Source organism: Rasamsonia byssochlamydoides (assembly GCF_041956645.1).
Source record: "Rasamsonia byssochlamydoides strain NRRL 3658 unplaced genomic scaffold VTN77scaffold_72, whole genome shotgun sequence".
Lineage (NCBI taxonomy): Eukaryota > Fungi > Ascomycota > Eurotiomycetes > Eurotiales > Trichocomaceae > Rasamsonia > Rasamsonia byssochlamydoides.
This window is the reverse complement of record NW_027192455.1, coordinates 83241-101873: the sequence shown is the minus strand read 5'-3', so window position 1 is coordinate 101873 and position 18633 is coordinate 83241. Positions and strand designations below refer to the sequence as shown.

The following is an 18633-nucleotide window of genomic DNA, read 5'->3' as shown; positions in this document are numbered from 1 at the left end:
TTCTCCTTTTGTCGTTTTTCTCTTCTTTGATGACTCGGCTCTCGACAAAGGTACTGGTTTATGGTCCGTCCCGACCATGGCCCAGTTCGAAGCACAGAAAGGAAAGAAGTGACAGACGGTCATGAACTGCATGCTCACTTGGAAATAAGACCATGACTCACGAAGAGACAACTTCCGCTGTGGTGATTTAAAGTCGGGGTGACAGATATGCGCGAGAATGGAGAGAAATGTTTATGGTTGGAAAATCATCAGTGAATAGATGATGACTCCAGAAGAAGAGTCATTGCAGGATGACTCGATCGCATAGCATAAATAGAGGAGATCTCTCGAGGAGCATGTTGAAAATTTCTATCCTCTTTCATACACCTACCTACTTGTTCCAGTCCACCATTCGGCTTCCAACTGACACTTTGCCATATCTTCATCTCACTCTGATCAACCAGTCGTGACACTCTGTCAACCTACTAGTAAGTAATCCTTTCTTTCCTGTACAGAGGACTGCCTGTCCATGTGCATGGTCACAGCTTTGCTGGCCAAACCGGTGGCATGGCTATGGCTTGTGCATCTCTTCAATTTATTATCTTTCCTGTAGGAAACGCCTGGCAGCTAAGACTTGATATCCCTCTAGCGTTTCAACGCAGAAGCTCAACCGAATTTCTGCCTACCCGCCAACTTCAACATGCCTGCCAACGTCCCTAAAGAGTTCAAGCTCAACCCCCGCACCCCTTCCCTGGATGGGCAGCGTCCGTCCCCCAAGGCAGCCAATGTATATACCACCACCTGGCCGACCTACGTCGGCTTCAACGAGATCCGCATCATCAAATTCGAGAGCATGCAACAGATCCAGACGGTCGACCTCTGCGGTGGGTCCGCGATCGCCATCACGTCGCCGTGGGCAATGATCCTGGGCAGCGTGCACCCCCAGACGATTGGCTCCGAGTTCATCGACTGGCGAAAGCGGTCTACGAGACGCGGAAGAACTCCAAGGGGCTCTTCCCGAACGACAAGGCGAGATGCAGTCTGATCAGGGCGCAGTATCCGGGTGGACAGCTATTGGACAATACCCTCGACCAGAAGTTACTGGAGGGTGTGGTGGTGGAGGATTAGCTCCAGACTGACTTCTACGCCTACACCGTCGAGAAAAATAAGGAGCATGGCATCATTTCTTTCTCAAAATTGCCCTACTGTCAACTGCTCTGTACTGTTAGTCGGGGTTCGTCGGGCGATGAGAAATTGACTCCTGTGCGGCCCGTCATGAAAGATGCGCCACGTAAGTAACTGGCATACTAGGCGTGTAGCTTCATGACGGCGACCGTCGCCATGTCTGCTACATGCAACTGCATGTAACTGGCTGAGTGTGTGATGTATATTCTGTATGAGTATATGATATGCTAGCAATCTATTTCCTTTTTCTTATTACATGACATTCTCATATGTCGGAGAGCCTAATTCTTACTTCCCGAGCGGCCAGACCAGGGCTTAGGGCTAGGGCTACACCAGGATCTTCACCCATTCCCGGTCCCCGGTTGGTACTGTATGTACACACATACATGTACAGGTATCCAACAACTATCTACGAGGTAACTGACTAGAATATGGCGAGTGCATTTGCCAGACTCGCAACACCCCCTGCCGAAATTAGCCATTGCACCTAGTTCACAGCCTCGATGTAGAATGGCTGGATGGCTGCTCACCTGGCGTATTGAACGGCGCGCTCGTGAAGAAGAACGTCCAGCGTTGCCGCTTCTGGCATTCTTCGGATAGCTTCTGCTACGTATCAGCCTGATCGAATGCTCCCGTTCACCATAAGAACCTAAAATGAAGCGCTCACCTCCAGGTCGAACATCTCTCCGATCATACAACCCCACAAGGCCAGTAGATACTCGTGCAGATACCACTCCGTCTTGCTGGGCCAGGCCTCGAATGCGGGGGCATCGCCTCCGACTGCCGCAAAGTATCTGTTGGTTGCTCACGTCAGTTTATCTCCATCATCAGTCGTTTTGATTCGTATTAACTGGATTGCTTCCAATTCATAGATGGATAGATGACGTTGGGCTGCTTACGAATCATGCAAAAACGCCTTCATCTCCTCGCTCTGCTCGACGCCCGCAAAACACGGTTTGTGCACCAGCTCCTCGAGCTTAGCCGGGTTCTCCCTCTGCAGCTCATAGTAGCGCGCAATATAGCCACTGCGCACGAGGAGGATGTCGCCAGGTCGGAACTCGACGTTCTCTTCCTTGGCTACTTCCAGCAGCTCCGACAAGGGAATCGCGTGTCCGCTGACGGGGTCGTATGGCCGACCCTGCTTCTGCGCCCAGGCGTAGTGGTCTAGCAGGATGCCTCGACCGGCGATGCCGTGCTGGGAGATGGCGTGGATGCCGCATTTGGTGCCTGTCGTCATTCCTTCGTCAGAAACCTCGTCTGACTTGCAGAGGCTGGAAATACAGAGTCTGGGGCGACCGGACCAGATAGCACCTCCTCCGGCCCGAGGCCGTTGTAGAACTTCTTCATCCCCATGTGCCCGAAATGGCGGAACCCGTCCCACTGGCTGCCGGACTGCGTGTTCATGTCGTACCAGTCGTCGAAGATGCACTGAGTGACGGGGTCGAGGGCGATCTTGTGCTGAAACGCGGAGCGCTCGAAGGCTGGGCGGGAGGGGTATTTGAGAGACCAGCTGCATTCATTATTAGACTTGACCAGAGATAGAATAGACAGGTTGGAATTAAGCCTGTATATTGATTGACTCACTTCAACGACACAACAGTGCCATCTCTCAGCTCGCTCTCCTTCGCCGCCTGCGTGACCTCCGGAGTCAGGAGGTTGATGCGACCAAGCTGGTTGATTAGAGTAAATCATAATCTCCAAATCTCACTCCTCAATTTCACTCCTTAGTTTTTCGCGTCTGCCTGTCTACCTACCTCATCGTTTTCACCCCATATCCACGCCGTCTCCGGAGGGACATCCTTGCCCTCGTTAAACGCCTTCAATTCGTCGAGTTTGGGCAGGCCGTTGGGGAAAAGCTTCTTGGCGTGGTCCATCGTGATGCCAACTTTATCTTCTTTATTGGTTGATCGATTTGCTGTTGTAGCTGCTGGGAGGTGAAGGGAGAGTGAGAGAGACAGACACGCTAATAAATGCGACAAAACTCAACACAATTTCAATTTCAGTGGATTAAGATAACTACGACTCCCTTCTTTCTACGGCGGGTATCCTTGCGTTCATTTTATAGCTGCGTCGCTTGTGCCTACCTATTTTGATTAATTAATGATTGCTGGCGGACCTGCCGTCGAATTGAGCCTGAGCTTACTTTCTACCCCGTTTATTAAAATGCGGGGTTGCTTACCTTTGTTCAACCGAGGCATGCATGCACATACGTATGGACATATTTCGGCTAGGCAGGGAAGTCCCGGTAAATGAGGTCAGTTCATCGGAATACCAATGCCTACGTACATAGCACGGACCATTCATTAAAATACCTACCTGCCTAGGTAGGTAATATATATATTAGGCGTGGCTAGATTCCGGAAGTAGCCGTTGGTAATATATATATATCCAACTAGGATACTGCGGAACCCGCCAAGTCGGCCTTACATAGTCACCGGAGGTTATCTCGGAGGTTATATCTTTTTCCTTTTTCCTTTTTCCTTTTCCCTCTCTTCTCTTCTCACTCTTTTTGCCTCATAATTTCCTCACCGATCAGGTATGTCCATCCCATTCACGCCCGGTAATAGAGGTGCTGTGTCTAGTCTAGCTGATCCAGACCCGCTGACTACTACCTAGGCAATATAGCGCAATGCTTCCATCACAGAGTATATCCGGTCCTAACCGGACTGATTACATAGGTGCCAGGCTAAAATTCAGGTTCAAGGCCCTAGACTAGCGCTTTCAACCCCTTCACTATCACGCATCTTGTAATCTTCCATCATGATAACGATCATCATTGCTACCATACGTGTTACTGATTCAACCTTGAGGACGGCTGAACTACCAAAGTGGCAGAAATCGCGCCAACGCTGTAAAAAAGATTTATTGATCTATCTGTGATGACTGACTGTCCGCTTTATATACAGTTACCGCCCAACTGGTTGAGAATACCTACCTAGGTAGTGTCCTTACCATTATTTAGGAAAGCAATCCTAGTAGAACCTGCTTGGTCTGCCAAGATGGGATAGATTAGTTCAACCACACTCCAAGACATGGGACCAACCTCTGTTTCATCTTGTACTAGTCAGTAAGAGCTCCTTTGGCTAGTGGTGGTCTTCTCTGTTTCCAGGTATCAATGATGCCATGCCATCAGGATGGCTGGCTAACTGTTCACAGATCAGGATGATAGACAACAAATCTGAATCATGTTTTTGCCGTACCGGAACCGCAATCTATGAGGCAGACAATTATCTTGCGGTTGTTTAAATTAGGCTTGTCGTTAGAGAATCCTTGGAGCCCGACACTTTCCATCTTCAGATCTGAATCACATAAACCAAAAAAAAAAAAAGGGGGGGGGGGGGGGGGGGAGTCATTACTATAGGCTAGCTCCTTCCTATAAACTGCGCACATTCACACGGGCACACCTGTATATTGCGGGCATCCCAGAGTGGCTTCTGGAATGGTTGATGATATCATCAGTCTGCATGGGTTGAAATGGGGAATAAAGTCAATCAATGGGCAGATCATGGACTCCTATGTGGATAGCCTCTGCATTACTAGTTGGTGCTCCAAGTCTGGCAAGTTTTGATTGTATTCGGACAGGGGTTTGGCAAATATTCCATTCCATCACTGGAATCATCGACTGCCATCCATACGTTTGAGGTTCTACCGTGGATCTGCTTTCCCAGAGGCCTGATGAGTCAGTACTTTGTATCCCCCTCACTGCGGTGAGTCAGTCCTGGAAGAAAACGCAACTGGATGTATGAAAGGGACAGTGCGTGCGTGCGTATATAGAGGGCAGAAGAAGAGAGCATCAGCGAGAAAATTCGGAGAATATTGACTTGGCAACGGCTTGGCGAAAAGCTGCTGAACTGAACTTAATAGGAGTAGCATTCGACACAATTAGCGTCAAATGGAGAATTGGTTGATTGATCGGCTTCTCGACAAGACGTGACAGCTAACTTTTCGATCCATTCATTCTTTTAAACACCGGCCCTGCTAGTCTGGCAGACACCATTGATATCTAAACACCAAGAGACTCTGAGTCATGACCTCGAAAAGATTGATCACCTTGACATGACTGTACTTACTGGTTGCCGTATGGTGCAGCAGTTGAAATTATATAGTTCTCTCAACAAATAAATAAATTCCAGCAAGCATCCCATGCAACAGTCGGATATGTGATGTCTTTCCCGTTGTCGCGACAGGTCCTCTTAACACAACTCATAGAAGAAGAAAGAATCTCATTGCGGCTATTGATTAAAAGTCCAGCTAAGAAAGCCGAAGAAAGGTAGAAAGAAGAACAAAAGCTTGCGGAAGAAGTTCTGATAGAGCGCAAGAAGCATCTTTCCTAATCGGGACAAATAAGCACGTGACAGTCACATGCTCTTCAGTCACATGACAATCGTCGAACCTGACGCCGCCGCCCCTCGAGTTCTTTCTAGTGGCTTCTGTCGTGTACTCGGTACGTGGATTGACGCACCACTCCTTCACTACTGCGACAACTCCATCTGGTATAATTAATTTTATCCCGTATAATGTTCATTCCGTTGACTCAAGTGCTTGTTCAAGTCTGTCTACCCTCTCATCTCTGGCTATGCGGTGACAGACTGATATTCCATATTCTTGGCCGCTTTGTGCGGGACACCTACAGTGGTGAACTTCAACCAGGTGGGGTCCAAGTGGACCGAGCGCCACTAATTTGATACCACTGCAACTGACGTGCAGTAGTCTGGCCATCAATTCCTCGGTATTCGGTGGATCAAACTGCCTGCCCGCCAAATTGGGTTCAGACTCGGCTGAATGGTCGGACATGACGCCCCAATCGCCTCAACTGCGGCCTGCCATTGACCTCTCCCGATGACGAATCATCCACGGGTCCAAGACGCCACGATCTATCTCCCTACAAGGCCTGTTTCAATCTGCTACCCCGTTCGCGCGCTAAGAAGCTTGTTGCTTGGACTTGCTTCGTAGCGGCCGTGCGTGGCCGTGTATGACGCAATGGTGCACACCTGTTCCATGTCTCTGTCGCGGGCAGCCGTTGAAGGTGGCCTCCGAATGATCGAGACCTGTCCAGGCTGTCCCTGGCGGGAGGCGCTGAGCAAATCCTTTCCGTGGGTTCGATGGCTGGAGTGAAGCCTACTTTGACATGGTCCACACCAATTGACTTCAAGAGTGAAGATCAACCCGATGCCCGGCAGAAATGGATTACATATTATCCGCGGGCGTTGAAAAACCAGGATCCCGTCCTGACTCCTCATGTCCTGACTCCTCATCGAGGAAGAACTCCCTATTCGCCCCCGTCTACCGACGGATGTGATCGCAACATCTCTGCAGGTCAGGACTGCTGTCCTTACCAGCCTTCGGATATCTGTCAGCACGCTACCATGCCCCCCATCGCGTAAATCAGCTTCTGTGGCGTATAAGATATAGCACCATGGTGGAAAGTCCTCCAGAGCAACCGCGTCCAGAGACCCCGCACAGCGTGGACGAGGGTCCGATCTCCGCACGCAGCAGCATCGACTTGTCGACTCACCCCGATGAGGAGCCGCCAGAGGACCGAGTCAGAGAGACGAGAGTGAAGTTCCGGTCTTTCGACGAGACACGATCATCATCGCAAGGTCCCTTAGTGCAAGATGACACGCCTGAGTTGGAAAAAGCAGAGACACAGTCAGGATTGGAGGATGAAAATGGTGGCTCACAGACAGCCGTGCCAACTCGGGTCATGTCCTTGCGGGACAAGGCGCGCCAATTCATGACCCGACTGGGACGTCCGGAAGAGCCAGGAGACGCTTTAACGCCTGCTGCGAGCTTTGGCGACGATGGATACTTTCCTCTGAGTGAACACCCCGACGAAAAACCCTCCAACCCTCACCCGACCTCTGAAGCACATCGCCTTGTTCGTGGCTTTTCCCAGCTCCATTTCCGACGGCGAAAACCTCGATTGACAGCGCCCGCCAGTTCCGGGCAAGAGACGCCCGTCGAGTCCGATAACGAATCCGAACCTCGTTACGGAGGCGAGGGCATTCTGTCGCAACTACTCAAATTGCAAGGTCATGCGGATGATGGTCGTCGTAGCGGCCGTTCGACCCCCGAAGCGGGCACGCCAGGCACCGCAACGCCAACGCACGGCACAGCAACGCCCCAAAAGAAGGTGAAGTGGTACCAGAAGCAGCAGGCCAGCCAATCGACCATGTCTCTGGTCGGGGCTGGCCTGAATTTGGGTGCGACGGGCACGCCACATCATATGAACGAGATGAAGTCCGCCGTCGCTGCGAAGCGGAATTCCCGCCTGGAAGACGAAATCCGGATCACGGTCCACATTGCCGCCATCATCACCCGTCAGCGGTATCTCATCCAGCTCTGCCGCGCGCTGATGAAGTTCGGTGCCCCCAGCCACCGCCTGGAGGAGTACATGGCGATGACCGCGCGAGTCCTCGAGGTGAACGCGCAGTTCCTCTATCTGCCGGGCTTTATGATTATTTCGTTTGACGACCCCAATACCCGCACCGCGGAGGTGAAGCTCGTCCGGGCAGCGCAAGGGGTGGACCTTGCGCGGCTGGACGATACGCAGGACGTCTATAAGAATGTGATCCACGATGTGATCGGGGTGGAAGAGGCCATCCAGCAGCTGGAAGACATCATGAAGCGACCCCCCAAGTACCCGGTCTGGCTAGTGATCATCTGCTACGGGCTGGCTAGTGCCGCAGTAGGGCCGTTTGCATTCGAGGCGCGGCCGATTGACATGCCCATCATCTTCGTCCTGGGCTGTCTGCTGGGCACGTTGCAGCTGGTATTTACGCCGCGGTCGAGCCTGTACTCCAATGTGTTCGAGGTTCTGGCCTCAGTTGTGACGTCGTTCCTAGCGCGGGCGTTTGGGAGCATTCGCCACGGGGTCGTGGACGGGAAGCAACAGTACATGTTCTGCTTCTCATCGCTAGCGCAGTCATCCATCGCACTGATTCTTCCAGGCTTCCTCGTGCTCAGCAGCAGTCTGGAGCTGCAGTCGCACCAGATTATCGCGGGCTCGATCCGCATGGTCTATGCCATCATCTACTCGCTCTTCCTGGGGTACGGAATTACAGTCGGCACAACCATCTACGGGCTGATAGACGGCAACGCGAACTCGTACACGAGCTGCTCGGGGCCCTTGATCGGGGGGAGCCAGTACGTACAGCGGTTCCCGTTCGTGGCGGCCTACGTTTTGTTTCTGGTGATCATCAACCAGGGAAAGTGGAAGCAGATGCCGGTAATGATGTTCATCGCCGTCGCTGGGTATGTGGTCAACTACTTCAGCAACCAGAAGCTCAACTCGAACCCGGAGCTGGCCAACACGCTCGGCGCGTTCACCGTTGGCGCGCTGGGAAACCTATATTCCCGGCTGTGGCACGGCCATGCCGCCTCCGCCATCCTACCCGCCATCTTCGTGCTCGTGCCATCGGGCCTGGCGTCATCAGGCTCGCTCGTGTCGGGTGTGCAATCGGCGGCCGAAATCCGCAGCAATCTGACGGGCAACTACAACGATACTGCATCGTTGGCTGCCGCCGCCGCGGCGGCCAGTGGCAGCTCGGTGTACGACATCGGATATGGCATGATCCAGGTTGCGATTGGCATTACCGTGGGGCTGTTTTTGGCGGCGGTGGTTATTTATCCGTTGGGGAAGCGGCGCAGTGGGTTGTTCAGTTTTTAGCTGCGAAAGCAGGACACTGCAGATTTACGACTTATGTGTTGGATGTACTGTACATACATGGTTTGATGGTTTCGTTATATACTTCCTGGTTTGAATTCTTTAGCTAGATACCTATGTATGTGTGTGACATCTCTTGAATGAGCTTCTTCTTCTCTTTTTTCTTTTCTTTTCTTTTTTTTTTTTTCCTTTTCTGTTTAAATAGAAGAAAATAGAGTAGAATCACAAATGAATTCTATGAATTCTACCCGGGCAAAATATAATACTGAATCCAGCTAAGTCCCTCTCCCTGACCTCGTCACACCCTCTCGACATGCTCCATCCCAGGGATCTCCTTCCCCTCCGCCAATTCCACCCGATTTTCCGCAATGGCCGCGTGGATCTCCTCCTCCTGCAGCCGCACCAGGTCCGCCTGGGGGATGTCGAGCAATACTTTGGGACCGGAGAAAAGGAGATCAATCTGTTCGAGTGTCTTGCCTTTGGTCCTGTTATCACGTTTTGTGTCAGTCTCACGTCCGGTTTCGAAGCAAGTACGTACGCTATGGAGCTCTGGTAAAGGAAAGGTGCTGACCTCCGCGTAGAAGAAGTAAATCAGCGGCATAAAAGCGATGTTCAGCACCGCGAAGATGATGTACGTCCTCCAGCCGATGTTCGAAATCGCCGGCGGCGTGATCTCCGCCACGAGGAAGGTGAAGATCCACGTCGCGGAGGTCGCCAGCGCAGCAGACTGGGATCGCGTCATTAGGGGCGCGTACTCGGCCGCCAGCAGCCAGGGGCCCGGGATCCAGCCGACGCCGAACCAGAAGTCGTACCAGAAGAGGGCCACCGTGGCGATGACGCCGGGGGTGAATGCAACGACGGAGGTTGTCCCGGCCAAGACGCACATTCCGATCGCCATCCCGACTAGGCCGGTTAGCAGGAGAGGGCGTCGCCCGGTGCGGTCGATGATGAAGATTGGGATCAGCGTGGAGAGGTAGTAGAACAGGCTGAGGAAGCCGGACATTAGGCTGGACAGACGCTGCGAGAAGCCGACGCTCTTGATGAAGATGTACGGGGCGTAGTACCTGTCGTCAGATCAGACATTGACAGCCTGGGAAGGAGGTATGTATACATACGTGATCAGATTGATGCCCGTCAGCTGCTGCATGATCATGGCGCCCACGCCCAGCATCGTCCGGTAGAAGACGCGCTGTTCGCCGTTGGTGAAGACCATCTGAATTGGACTGAGGCAGTTGGTATACACGTGGATACATGTATCTGGATTTGAGCCCAGTTTCAAGGGCAAAAAACTCACTGCTTCCCATCCAAACGCTCCTGCGCAAGCCTCTCCTGCAAAAGCGCCGTCACGATCTCAAGACGCTCCTTTTCGACCACACCCATGCCCTCACCATAGTGGATCCGTTTCAGCACCTCGACCGCCTCCTCGGCCCGGTCGTGCGACAGAAACTAGCGAGGTGTCTCGGGGAGCACCGAGATCAGGGCGATCGTCGACAGGGCGAAGAAGACCTGCAGCGCGATGGGGAAGCGCCATTGTGCGCCGTTCTGGACGAAGCTGAAGCCGTAGTCGACCCAGTATGCGACGGCCACTGCGGATTCAATTAGAGCGTTGCGTTTTTGTCTTAATAGAGGTAAATGTTTCTAGGTATTCTTTTTTTTCTTTTTTTTTCCAGGGATCGACATACCTCCTCCCTACCCTAGTCAGCAACCAGCATCGCTATCACTATCACCACCACACCAGAGACTAGACGATACTTACAACATTAGTCGAAATCTCCGTGGTGATAAACTTCCCTCTTGATTTATACGACACCAGCTCCGCATGCCACACCGGAATAGACGACGTGATGACGCCATTTCCCGTTCCGGTGATGATTCGTCCGACCTGTTGATCTTGACATCAGTTTCACTGCCTGTCTAGAAGAGAAGTCCACCCTCCGTGGAGTCCCAGACAGAGGGGTTGTTACCATCAACTGGCCCAACCGATACGACGAGCACTGAATGATCGTCCCCAGCGCGAGGATCGTCGCGCCCACGATAATGGTCCTCTTCCGCCCGAGCCGTTCGCCCATGAACACGGTCAGCAGCGCCCCAGCCCAGCAGCCGATGTTGTAGATGGCCACGACGAAGCCCTGCAGGGTGGCATTTCCCGTGCCGATCGTCGTGTCGATGATGGGGAATTGTTTTGTGAAGGCAGTGCCGGTGATGATGCCGCCCATGACGCCTTGCTCTGGGCAGGTCAGACAGCGCACAAAATAAAAGAGATGGAAAGAGGGTTTTTCATACCATAGCCAAACAGCACAAAGGCTACCGAGCAGGTCAGACTGACTAGTCGAGAGAGCGTCTTGCCCGTTATGCGGGCGGAACCGGTCATGAAGTTCTGCATGGTAGTCTATAAACGATTTTACAATGACCAAAACATTTTTTTGTGGCGGTATCTGTTAGAATAATCGAAGCAGCAGTTAATCCCCAACACAGCTCCATGATGAGCAATGGTAGGTACTGTATCTGCACCTGTATATGTACGCAGTGGAGGCCCCACGCTGGTTACCCCGTGGGGACATGCGATCCGGGGAGAAGTACGAACGAGCTAGAGACCGACCATCGTCAAGAACGGCAAGAGTTGTCGATCTCGGAGAATTATCGGGCCATCTTTTGCTGCTTGCTGACTCGACTCGACTCGGGATTCATGTAGTTAAGTCAAGTCTGTCTACCTGTCTAGATTAGAACGGCGCTACAACAATTACCCGACGAAGCACCACAGGACTGCATACAGTGTTCATCAGCTCTATCCCTCTCTCTTAGCAATTACTCAGGCACCGACTGGAGCTTTCTTGGTCATACCTAGTTAACGAACGTGGTAGATAATCGACTATCGGACTAATCACTGCATGATTTCCTATCACCGTGCGATATGCGCTTATTCCCGGGTATGTATGCACATGTATGTACTGTACACATTATTATTTCTGGCTCTACAAGAACTGGATATATTATTTTCTTACCTAAAGGTGTTCGTCTGCTGTTTGGATGCTCTCTCTCTTCTGTTGTGATATTTCCAACTTCGACTCTTCTCAACGATTGAGTGGTCGTATCCACCCTCATAGAGATCATGAATTCTCTCCAAAAGCCATTATACATACATCTCTAGCAGACTGACTTTCTGTCCGGAAGATATACTGGATACTACATACTGAATGATGGGCCCGCAAGTATGTAATGTGTGTACAAGTACCTAGGCAGGCCTAACCGGACCGTATAGATTTCGGTCGCCGCGTCATTGACCATGTTGCAACGTGTCCTACCGTTACGACCAGGTTCGACATCATGGACCTGACCTACATCCATTCTGACAAATGTCTATGCATGTATTTTAGAATACCGATATCATCGGCCGCCGAAACCGGATAGAAAGGAGCTGCAGCGGGGGTTCCTATCTTTCTCCATGAGGGAGGGGAACGCGTCCCTGGGGAGAAACATTACTGACTTCTTTCATATGGTGCTCATCATCGCGACGCTGCTCTCGCGGTATGGATTCGCGCTGCGCGTCGCCAGAGTTAGGATTAGTGCTCATATCAGCCTCTCACGGTGAAGATTGTTGCGAGAAGGTCGATTACCGAACGGAGTTGGCTGCATTTCATACAGCACTTCATACGAACTTCATTTGCACTGGTTTTGGATAAAGCACAAGTATTTGTTCAATCAGATGTTTACTAAAATAGTCAATAAATGTTTAATTGATCTTTTTTTTTAAGAAACATCTACACATCTACCTAGGTAAGTTACCTACAAGGAGTCAGGCCAGGAATAACAACCATGAGTGGAGTAGATCTATATATATACCTATATCGATTATTAATTGAGACGTCTGATTCGAGAAAATGTCGAGGTCATAATCACAAATATTAGGAAGTAACTAACCACCAAAGTACCACTACAACTATAAGAAGTTAATATTATATGTCTCTTGTTTATCGAGAAGAGTCATAATTTCGGACACTAATCTGGTAAGATATGGGCAAGATAGACTTATTTATACCTTGCAAATAGGAGTAAGGTCTGGTTTTTAGTACCCATAGTCTAGTTTCAGACCTTATTTCTCTATACAGATATAGGTATGAATATAAGGAAAAGCAGAAAATCATTGTTGTCAGAAGTATATTGGTAACATGCGACTGGCTTCTTAGAGGCTTTCATACCTAGGTAAGACTATGTCAACTGGTTGAGAACTGGCTGGGGCCTCAGTGAAGTAGAGGTGACTATAAATCTGTTTCTTCTTATTCTCCCTTTCTGTCTTTTTTTTTTCTCTGTAAAAGTTAATCGTGAACCTAAAGGAACTCACTTTTGCTCTGTTGGGCGACCACCAACATCAATGACAAATAGTCAGAGCTCTGCAACTGCGGGAAATTAGTCAATTACACACTCGCTGGTTTGATTAATACGATACGCAGCAACATATGGCTACCTGGGCAGTGTGGGGGTCTAGGACAACTACGTAGAAAAATAGTGAATGAATGAGGGAGAGAAAGAGGGAAGGAGAAAGCTCTGTGTTTCTCTAGATCCCGTAGAAGTTGGAATTATATATGACAAAACAGTTCCCTCTCCCCCACCATTTCCACCAGTATTTTGTTGACACGAAAAGTTCCCTGCAACCACTGACGACCAGAGCATTCACCCGGCAGCACAATGGACATCCTTGCTTCTCCCATTATCCGCAGAAGTTCCAGTCAGGGTTCTGTGCCGATGAGAATCGAGAGTGAGTCAGGCTAGACAGCAAGCCCAGCACGAATCGAAGTCATACTCTACCTTTGACCTTGTATACAGTACGGTAAGCATTGTTTATGCATCTCGATTATCTGCAGGACAGCTGGTGGGATCTTGTCCTAGCCAATGGGCGAGTCACTGCTCAAAGTCAATATGCCAGTCTACCCAATCAAGATTTCCAAAACTGGGCTCCTAATGCAAGTTGCTTACGCGCTAAGATGGGAGTGGATCCCTAGGTATTTAACTTAAAAGTTTGTCGTGACTACAGGCAGGGATCTATGTTTCAGTATTGCGTCCATCTGCAAATGACTGTGGTGAAGATTATTTGTAAAGCCCAATCAAAAGTTGCAAAAAAAGTTCGCTTGCTATAAATTTTAGATCTAGACCCTTGGCAAAAAGCTGTATATAGAAATACATTAAAGGTTACTCGTAGAACTTTTAATATATGAAGTTAAAATATTGAATACTGCATGGCATGGATGAATTAAGGTGCTTATTTCACATGCATTAAAATCGAAAGAAAGATTGAAAAGAACGAAACAGGAAAAAGAAAGAAAAAAAAAGGTCATTTAACGTCATGATCCACTCTGTATACTATTGTCAGATTTTTCCATTCAGCTAAAAAGAGTTCCATGACAACTATACGCCTCAGATCTTGGATTTCCCGTCTTAGGTTGGGAATTTCCCCAATCTTGAGCAGTGGCATTTTTCGATTTTTTTTTTAAAAAAAAAATAAAAGGTACTCTGAGAATACGACCTATTCTGGATTCTTGTTAAACAATATTAATAAATTTGAGGTTGGGAAATGGGCTCCCAGCTCCCAGCTTCGCGGCCGGTCTACGTATTATTGCAATTCGAAATCAGCCTAACCAGATGATAGTACTCCGTAAGTACTCAGCAGAGGTTGATGTAAGCCTAGGTCCATATACATGTATTGAGTCTACGTCACTTCAGGAATACGTACGTTTGCAAACAGTTGTAGTCTTTCTGCAGTATGCATGTACTGTACAGTAGTATATTTCTGATCGATGTGGGCAATGCCAAAGCGCTCTCTCTCTCTCCCTGCTTGATATTGATTCAAGTTCGAACATTAAGGATAGTCTTTACCTTCTCCAGCAGAATCAATTATGAGGCAAAATTTAAAATTAAAATAAAAAGTAGGATGAGCATGGGCCCGTTCTCGTTCCCGCACCCCCGAAATCGTATCGAACGTATGTATGTACATACATACCTAGGTTTACTCCGTCGTAACCCCGACAGTACTCACAATCCGAAGTTTCTCGATCAATTGGAAAAGACTTGGCACGTATCCAAGCAGCCATGACAGGCCGGACTTTGGCGGAGATATAGGTAATCTCCGACTGTCGAGACTCAGAGTGAAGTCAAGGAGACGAAGATGAATTCAGTGTATAGCATGAGATAAGGTATATATACACACATACATACCTCATGACTGCCTTGAACAAAAACTTGACTGATCTCAGTCAAGAGCTCGCTTCCTTACAGTCCGTTCTTCTTGCTAGCACCACACTCAGAAAGATAATTCCAAACATTCGAGCAATCGCCCAACTGTTTACGACTCAAGATCCACTCGAATCGATCAATCTCCCCGTTCCATATTCACAGCATATCACAATGGCTACCAACAACAACTCGCTCAAGATTGTCTTTGGCGCCATGACATTCGGCAAGCCCAGTGCGTCTGATGAACCCATCCTATTGTCCTTAAACAGTATGTGAAGACACTGACAGTAGTAGACACCCTCGGCGCACGCGTACACAACGACGACGACGCCGCTCGCATCCTCGACATCTTCCAACAGCACGGCCACACCGAAGTCGACACAGCACGAATCTACGGCGCGGGCTCATCCGAAGAAATGCTTGCTCGCCTCGACTGGCAGCGCCGCGGCCTGGTCATGGACACGAAGCTGTATCCCAATTTCAGCACGCCCATGGTGTCCGCTGACAGCGACAGCTACACGCACAAACCCAAGGACGTCCGCCGTGGACTGATGGACAGTCTCCGGGCGCTGCAAACCGACAAGATCGACATGTTCTACCTCCACGGGCCGGACAGGAAGACCCCCCTGGAAGACACCCTCCACGAGGTGAACAAGCTCCATCAAGAAGGCTACTTCGCCCGCTTCGGCATCAGCAACTACATGGCCTGGGAAGTGGCCAAGATCTGCGAGATCTGCGACCGACACGGCTGGATCAAGCCCGTCGTGTACCAGGGCGTCTACCACGCGTTGCAGCGGAGCATCGAGGCGGAGCTGTTCCCCTGTCTGCGCCACTACGGCATCGCGCTGTATGCGTTCCAGCCGCTGGCAGGAGGGTTCCTGACGGGGCGGTACACGCGCGATCAGACGGCGTTTGAGCCGGGCTCGCGCTTCGACCCGGGTATTTGGCAGGGTGCGCTGCATCGCAACCGCTACTGGAATGATTCCTATTTCGATGCGTTGGAAAGTATCCATGCGGTGGCGGAGAAACATGGGTTGACGGACGCGGAGGTCGCGCTGCGGTGGCTGAAGCATCACTCGCAGCTGCGGCAGGAGCTGAACGACGCGATCATCGTCGGGGCCAGCAGCACAAAGCACCTGGAGCAGAATCTGGCGGATCTGGAGAAGGGGCCGCTGCCGGAGGAGGTTGTCCAGGTGGTGGAGGCGGCGTGGTTGAAGGTGAATGCTGTCGCGCCGAGGTATTGGCATTAACTGGACTCCCGGGCGAAACGAGGTCATTAGTATGACTCTTGTTTTCTATCTCTGAAGAGGAATATGGTATAAGATCGATCGATCTGCCAGCTTTTAGTACCAAAATATCTCACCCATGAAGGTAGTTATCTAAGATAACGAAAGGAATGGAATGATATCAACACTGTCAGGATTCGGTTCCCAATTCTTATAATCCTGATCTTCTCACAGAAAGTTTGCCAAGCTATGAGTTCTAGCTCTCAATCAGAATAGATCATCTTTATTGTGTTCGTCGACAGATCGTTCATTCATTCGTTCTTCTTGCCTTAGCCGGCCCAAACTCAATATATAGATCGTAGCAAACGACTGGCAGCATGTGTTGATATTACTCTATTTTTACATGTATTTTTATACATTTAATAGCAGAATTATCCAACCAGTGTATCAGAAAGGGGACCTCCCAGTTTTGTGACATTGTGGGATTATAGGTCGAGAAACCAAAGGAACCCTTACTGTTGGGAACAGAGTGTACCAGAGTGAGTGAGTGGCTTGGGACATCAGACAATAGGATAAATAACATGAGTAAGTATAAATAATTATAGTAATTTTTTTCTAAAAAAAAAAGAGAGAGAGAGAGAGAGGCCACAAAAATCAAAAATTAAAATTACAGTACACATGTATCCAGAGCAATATAAATATAGAGCATGGTATAGAGTAGTATACTATAGCCAACTTACTCAACTCCCTCGCCGGAGATGAATAGATTCGAATTGAATTGAATCGAATCGAATGGTCGAATAACGGGAAGGAAGGGAGGGAGGAAGGGAGGGAGCAGGCTACAGGCACCGCTACAGGTACAGCAATGTTTTTCTTTATATCTTTGTTATTCGCGAGCTGAGCTGATTGATATCTTTGGAAACAAAGAAGAAAAGCAAGGAGGGCCCCGAAGAAAGACGAGAAGACGAAAAAGAAGAGGACAGGGGCGTGTCTCGAAATCATCATTAGTCATTTACTCACTGGCTTTACTATGCTATAACATGTGGTCGTGGCGTCGAAGCAGTAGATTAAAGTTAAGCAAGACATCTACTACAGTGCATAGTTCCATTACATTATACCCCAGTTAATTAAGTTCTCTGGTTAATATACGTATGCATACCATACCGTGGTACTTTTGTCGAGTCAACGCCGAAACTTCGAACCCTGCAAACCCTATCCCATACCAACCAGCCAACCCATGGGGAAAAAAAAGAAAAAAAGAATACAGATATCAAATACAGTGATATCAAAACGGGTACAGAAAATAGACATCGTACGACTGCAGCTAGCTACCCCGGCTTTCCCGCTTCAACCGCCGCCGCTTGCGCATCATCGAACTGAGCACTTCCGGCGTGAGGATATCGTCCGGTAGCCGGAACTCGCGTTCCTCCATCTCTGGGATCGGCTGGCCAAACGCCGTCCGGAACCGGCCCCGTCGGTGGCCATTGATCGCTGCGTCACGCAGGTATCGCTTGGTGTAGAACGACCGGAACGGCTCTTCGGGAGGCTGCGGCTGCGGCTCGTCGACGGTGCGGCTTCGTTTTGAAGCAGATGCAGACCGTGCTTCCTGAAGCAGCTGACGGGCCGCCCACGCATCAACATCGTTTGGGTCAGGCGGTTCGCCGTAACTCTGGATATCGGATGACGACGGTCGCGGCTCTTCCACTTCGTCGGCCTGCTCCTCTTCGTCCTCGGCTTGTTCCTCCCCCTCTTCTTCGTTCTCTTCTTCCTCTGCAGCCTGCTCACCGTGTTGATCTGCTTCTTCATCCCCAGTTGCCGCCGCAGCTGCAGCCAGCATCTGTTCTCTCTTCAGCTTCCGCCGCTTCTCCTCCTCTTTCCAGACGCGGAACTTTTCAATCAACGCGGACACCTCCTTGATGAAGAGGTCGCGTTTCGGCTCGTACAGCTTCTTTTCTGTATCGGTAATGCCGCTGATTCCCATCACGCGCAGCCAGTCATGGCCCTGCAGCTCGTCGAGCAGACGGTCTAGTTGGACCTTCTCATGCTGGGCACGTTCCTTTTCAATATTCCGCAACTGCTTCTCCTGGCGTTCATTGCGCCGGTGGGCTTTGAAATAGACCTCGTCTCCTAGCGGATCGGTTTGGCTGGCATTGTCCGCTGGTTCCGGCAAGTCGATGACCTCGCACGCGTGGAGATTAACCAGGGGGTTGCCAAACGGAGAGTCCTGGCTAGAGGACTTGCGTTTTCGGGATTTTGACGGCGATGAGAGAGGAGAGGGAGGAAGGGGAGATTCGGTGAGATCGTCCAGTAGGACGACTGTTGTCTCGGCAGATAGAAATTCTGCAGTTGTCA

At 50.1% G+C, this 18633-nt stretch overlaps 7 protein-coding genes across 7 annotated transcripts in view; 4 read left to right on the top strand and 3 right to left on the bottom strand.

The window, feature by feature from the left end:
* Positions 1-679: 679 nt before the first annotated feature.
* Positions 680-1107, top strand: VTN77DRAFT_8464 (uncharacterized protein; the record flags this gene model as incomplete). Its single annotated transcript, XM_069424965.1, has 2 exons — positions 680-960; positions 1029-1107. 2 exons carry the CDS (start codon positions 680-682, stop codon positions 1105-1107), a joined length of 360 nt encoding a protein of 119 aa, XP_069274658.1.
* Positions 1108-1588: 481 nt separating this feature from the next.
* VTN77DRAFT_8463 (uncharacterized protein) lies at positions 1589-3038 on the bottom strand (the record flags this gene model as incomplete). The annotated part of the gene is made up of 7 exons (XM_069424964.1): positions 1589-1629; positions 1695-1767; positions 1832-1958; positions 2064-2391; positions 2466-2674; positions 2749-2834; positions 2919-3038. The coding sequence occupies 7 exons, from the start codon at positions 3036-3038 to the stop codon at positions 1589-1591; spliced, it is 984 nt and encodes a 327-aa protein (XP_069274657.1).
* Positions 3039-6580: 3542 nt separating this feature from the next.
* Positions 6581-8833, top strand: VTN77DRAFT_8462 (uncharacterized protein; the record flags this gene model as incomplete). The annotated part of the gene is made up of 1 exon (XM_069424963.1): positions 6581-8833. One exon carries the CDS (start codon positions 6581-6583, stop codon positions 8831-8833), a length of 2253 nt encoding a protein of 750 aa, XP_069274656.1.
* A 295-nt stretch (positions 8834-9128) lies between these two features.
* Positions 9129-11201, bottom strand: VTN77DRAFT_8461 (uncharacterized protein; the record flags this gene model as incomplete). Its single annotated transcript, XM_069424962.1, has 9 exons — positions 9129-9290; positions 9369-9894; positions 9946-10053; positions 10125-10252; positions 10301-10416; positions 10513-10519; positions 10587-10712; positions 10795-11057; positions 11114-11201. The coding sequence occupies 9 exons, from the start codon at positions 11199-11201 to the stop codon at positions 9129-9131; spliced, it is 1524 nt and encodes a 507-aa protein (XP_069274655.1).
* Positions 11202-12113: 912 nt separating this feature from the next.
* Positions 12114-12419, top strand: VTN77DRAFT_8460 (uncharacterized protein; the record flags this gene model as incomplete). Its single annotated transcript, XM_069424961.1, has 2 exons — positions 12114-12144; positions 12205-12419. 2 exons carry the CDS (start codon positions 12114-12116, stop codon positions 12417-12419), a joined length of 246 nt encoding a protein of 81 aa, XP_069274654.1.
* A 2807-nt stretch (positions 12420-15226) lies between these two features.
* VTN77DRAFT_8459 (uncharacterized protein) lies at positions 15227-16305 on the top strand (the record flags this gene model as incomplete). The annotated part of the gene is made up of 2 exons (XM_069424959.1): positions 15227-15287; positions 15344-16305. The coding sequence occupies 2 exons, from the start codon at positions 15227-15229 to the stop codon at positions 16303-16305; spliced, it is 1023 nt and encodes a 340-aa protein (XP_069274653.1).
* Positions 16306-17605: 1300 nt separating this feature from the next.
* VTN77DRAFT_8458 (uncharacterized protein) overlaps positions 17606-18633 on the bottom strand; it is a gene marked incomplete at both ends in the record, with an annotated part of 1905 nt that continues 877 nt past the window's right edge. The window contains one exon of the mRNA XM_069424958.1: positions 17606-18621. Coding sequence (XP_069274652.1) covers positions 17606-18621 — 1016 coding nt within the window. The remainder of the gene's footprint in view (positions 18622-18633) is intronic.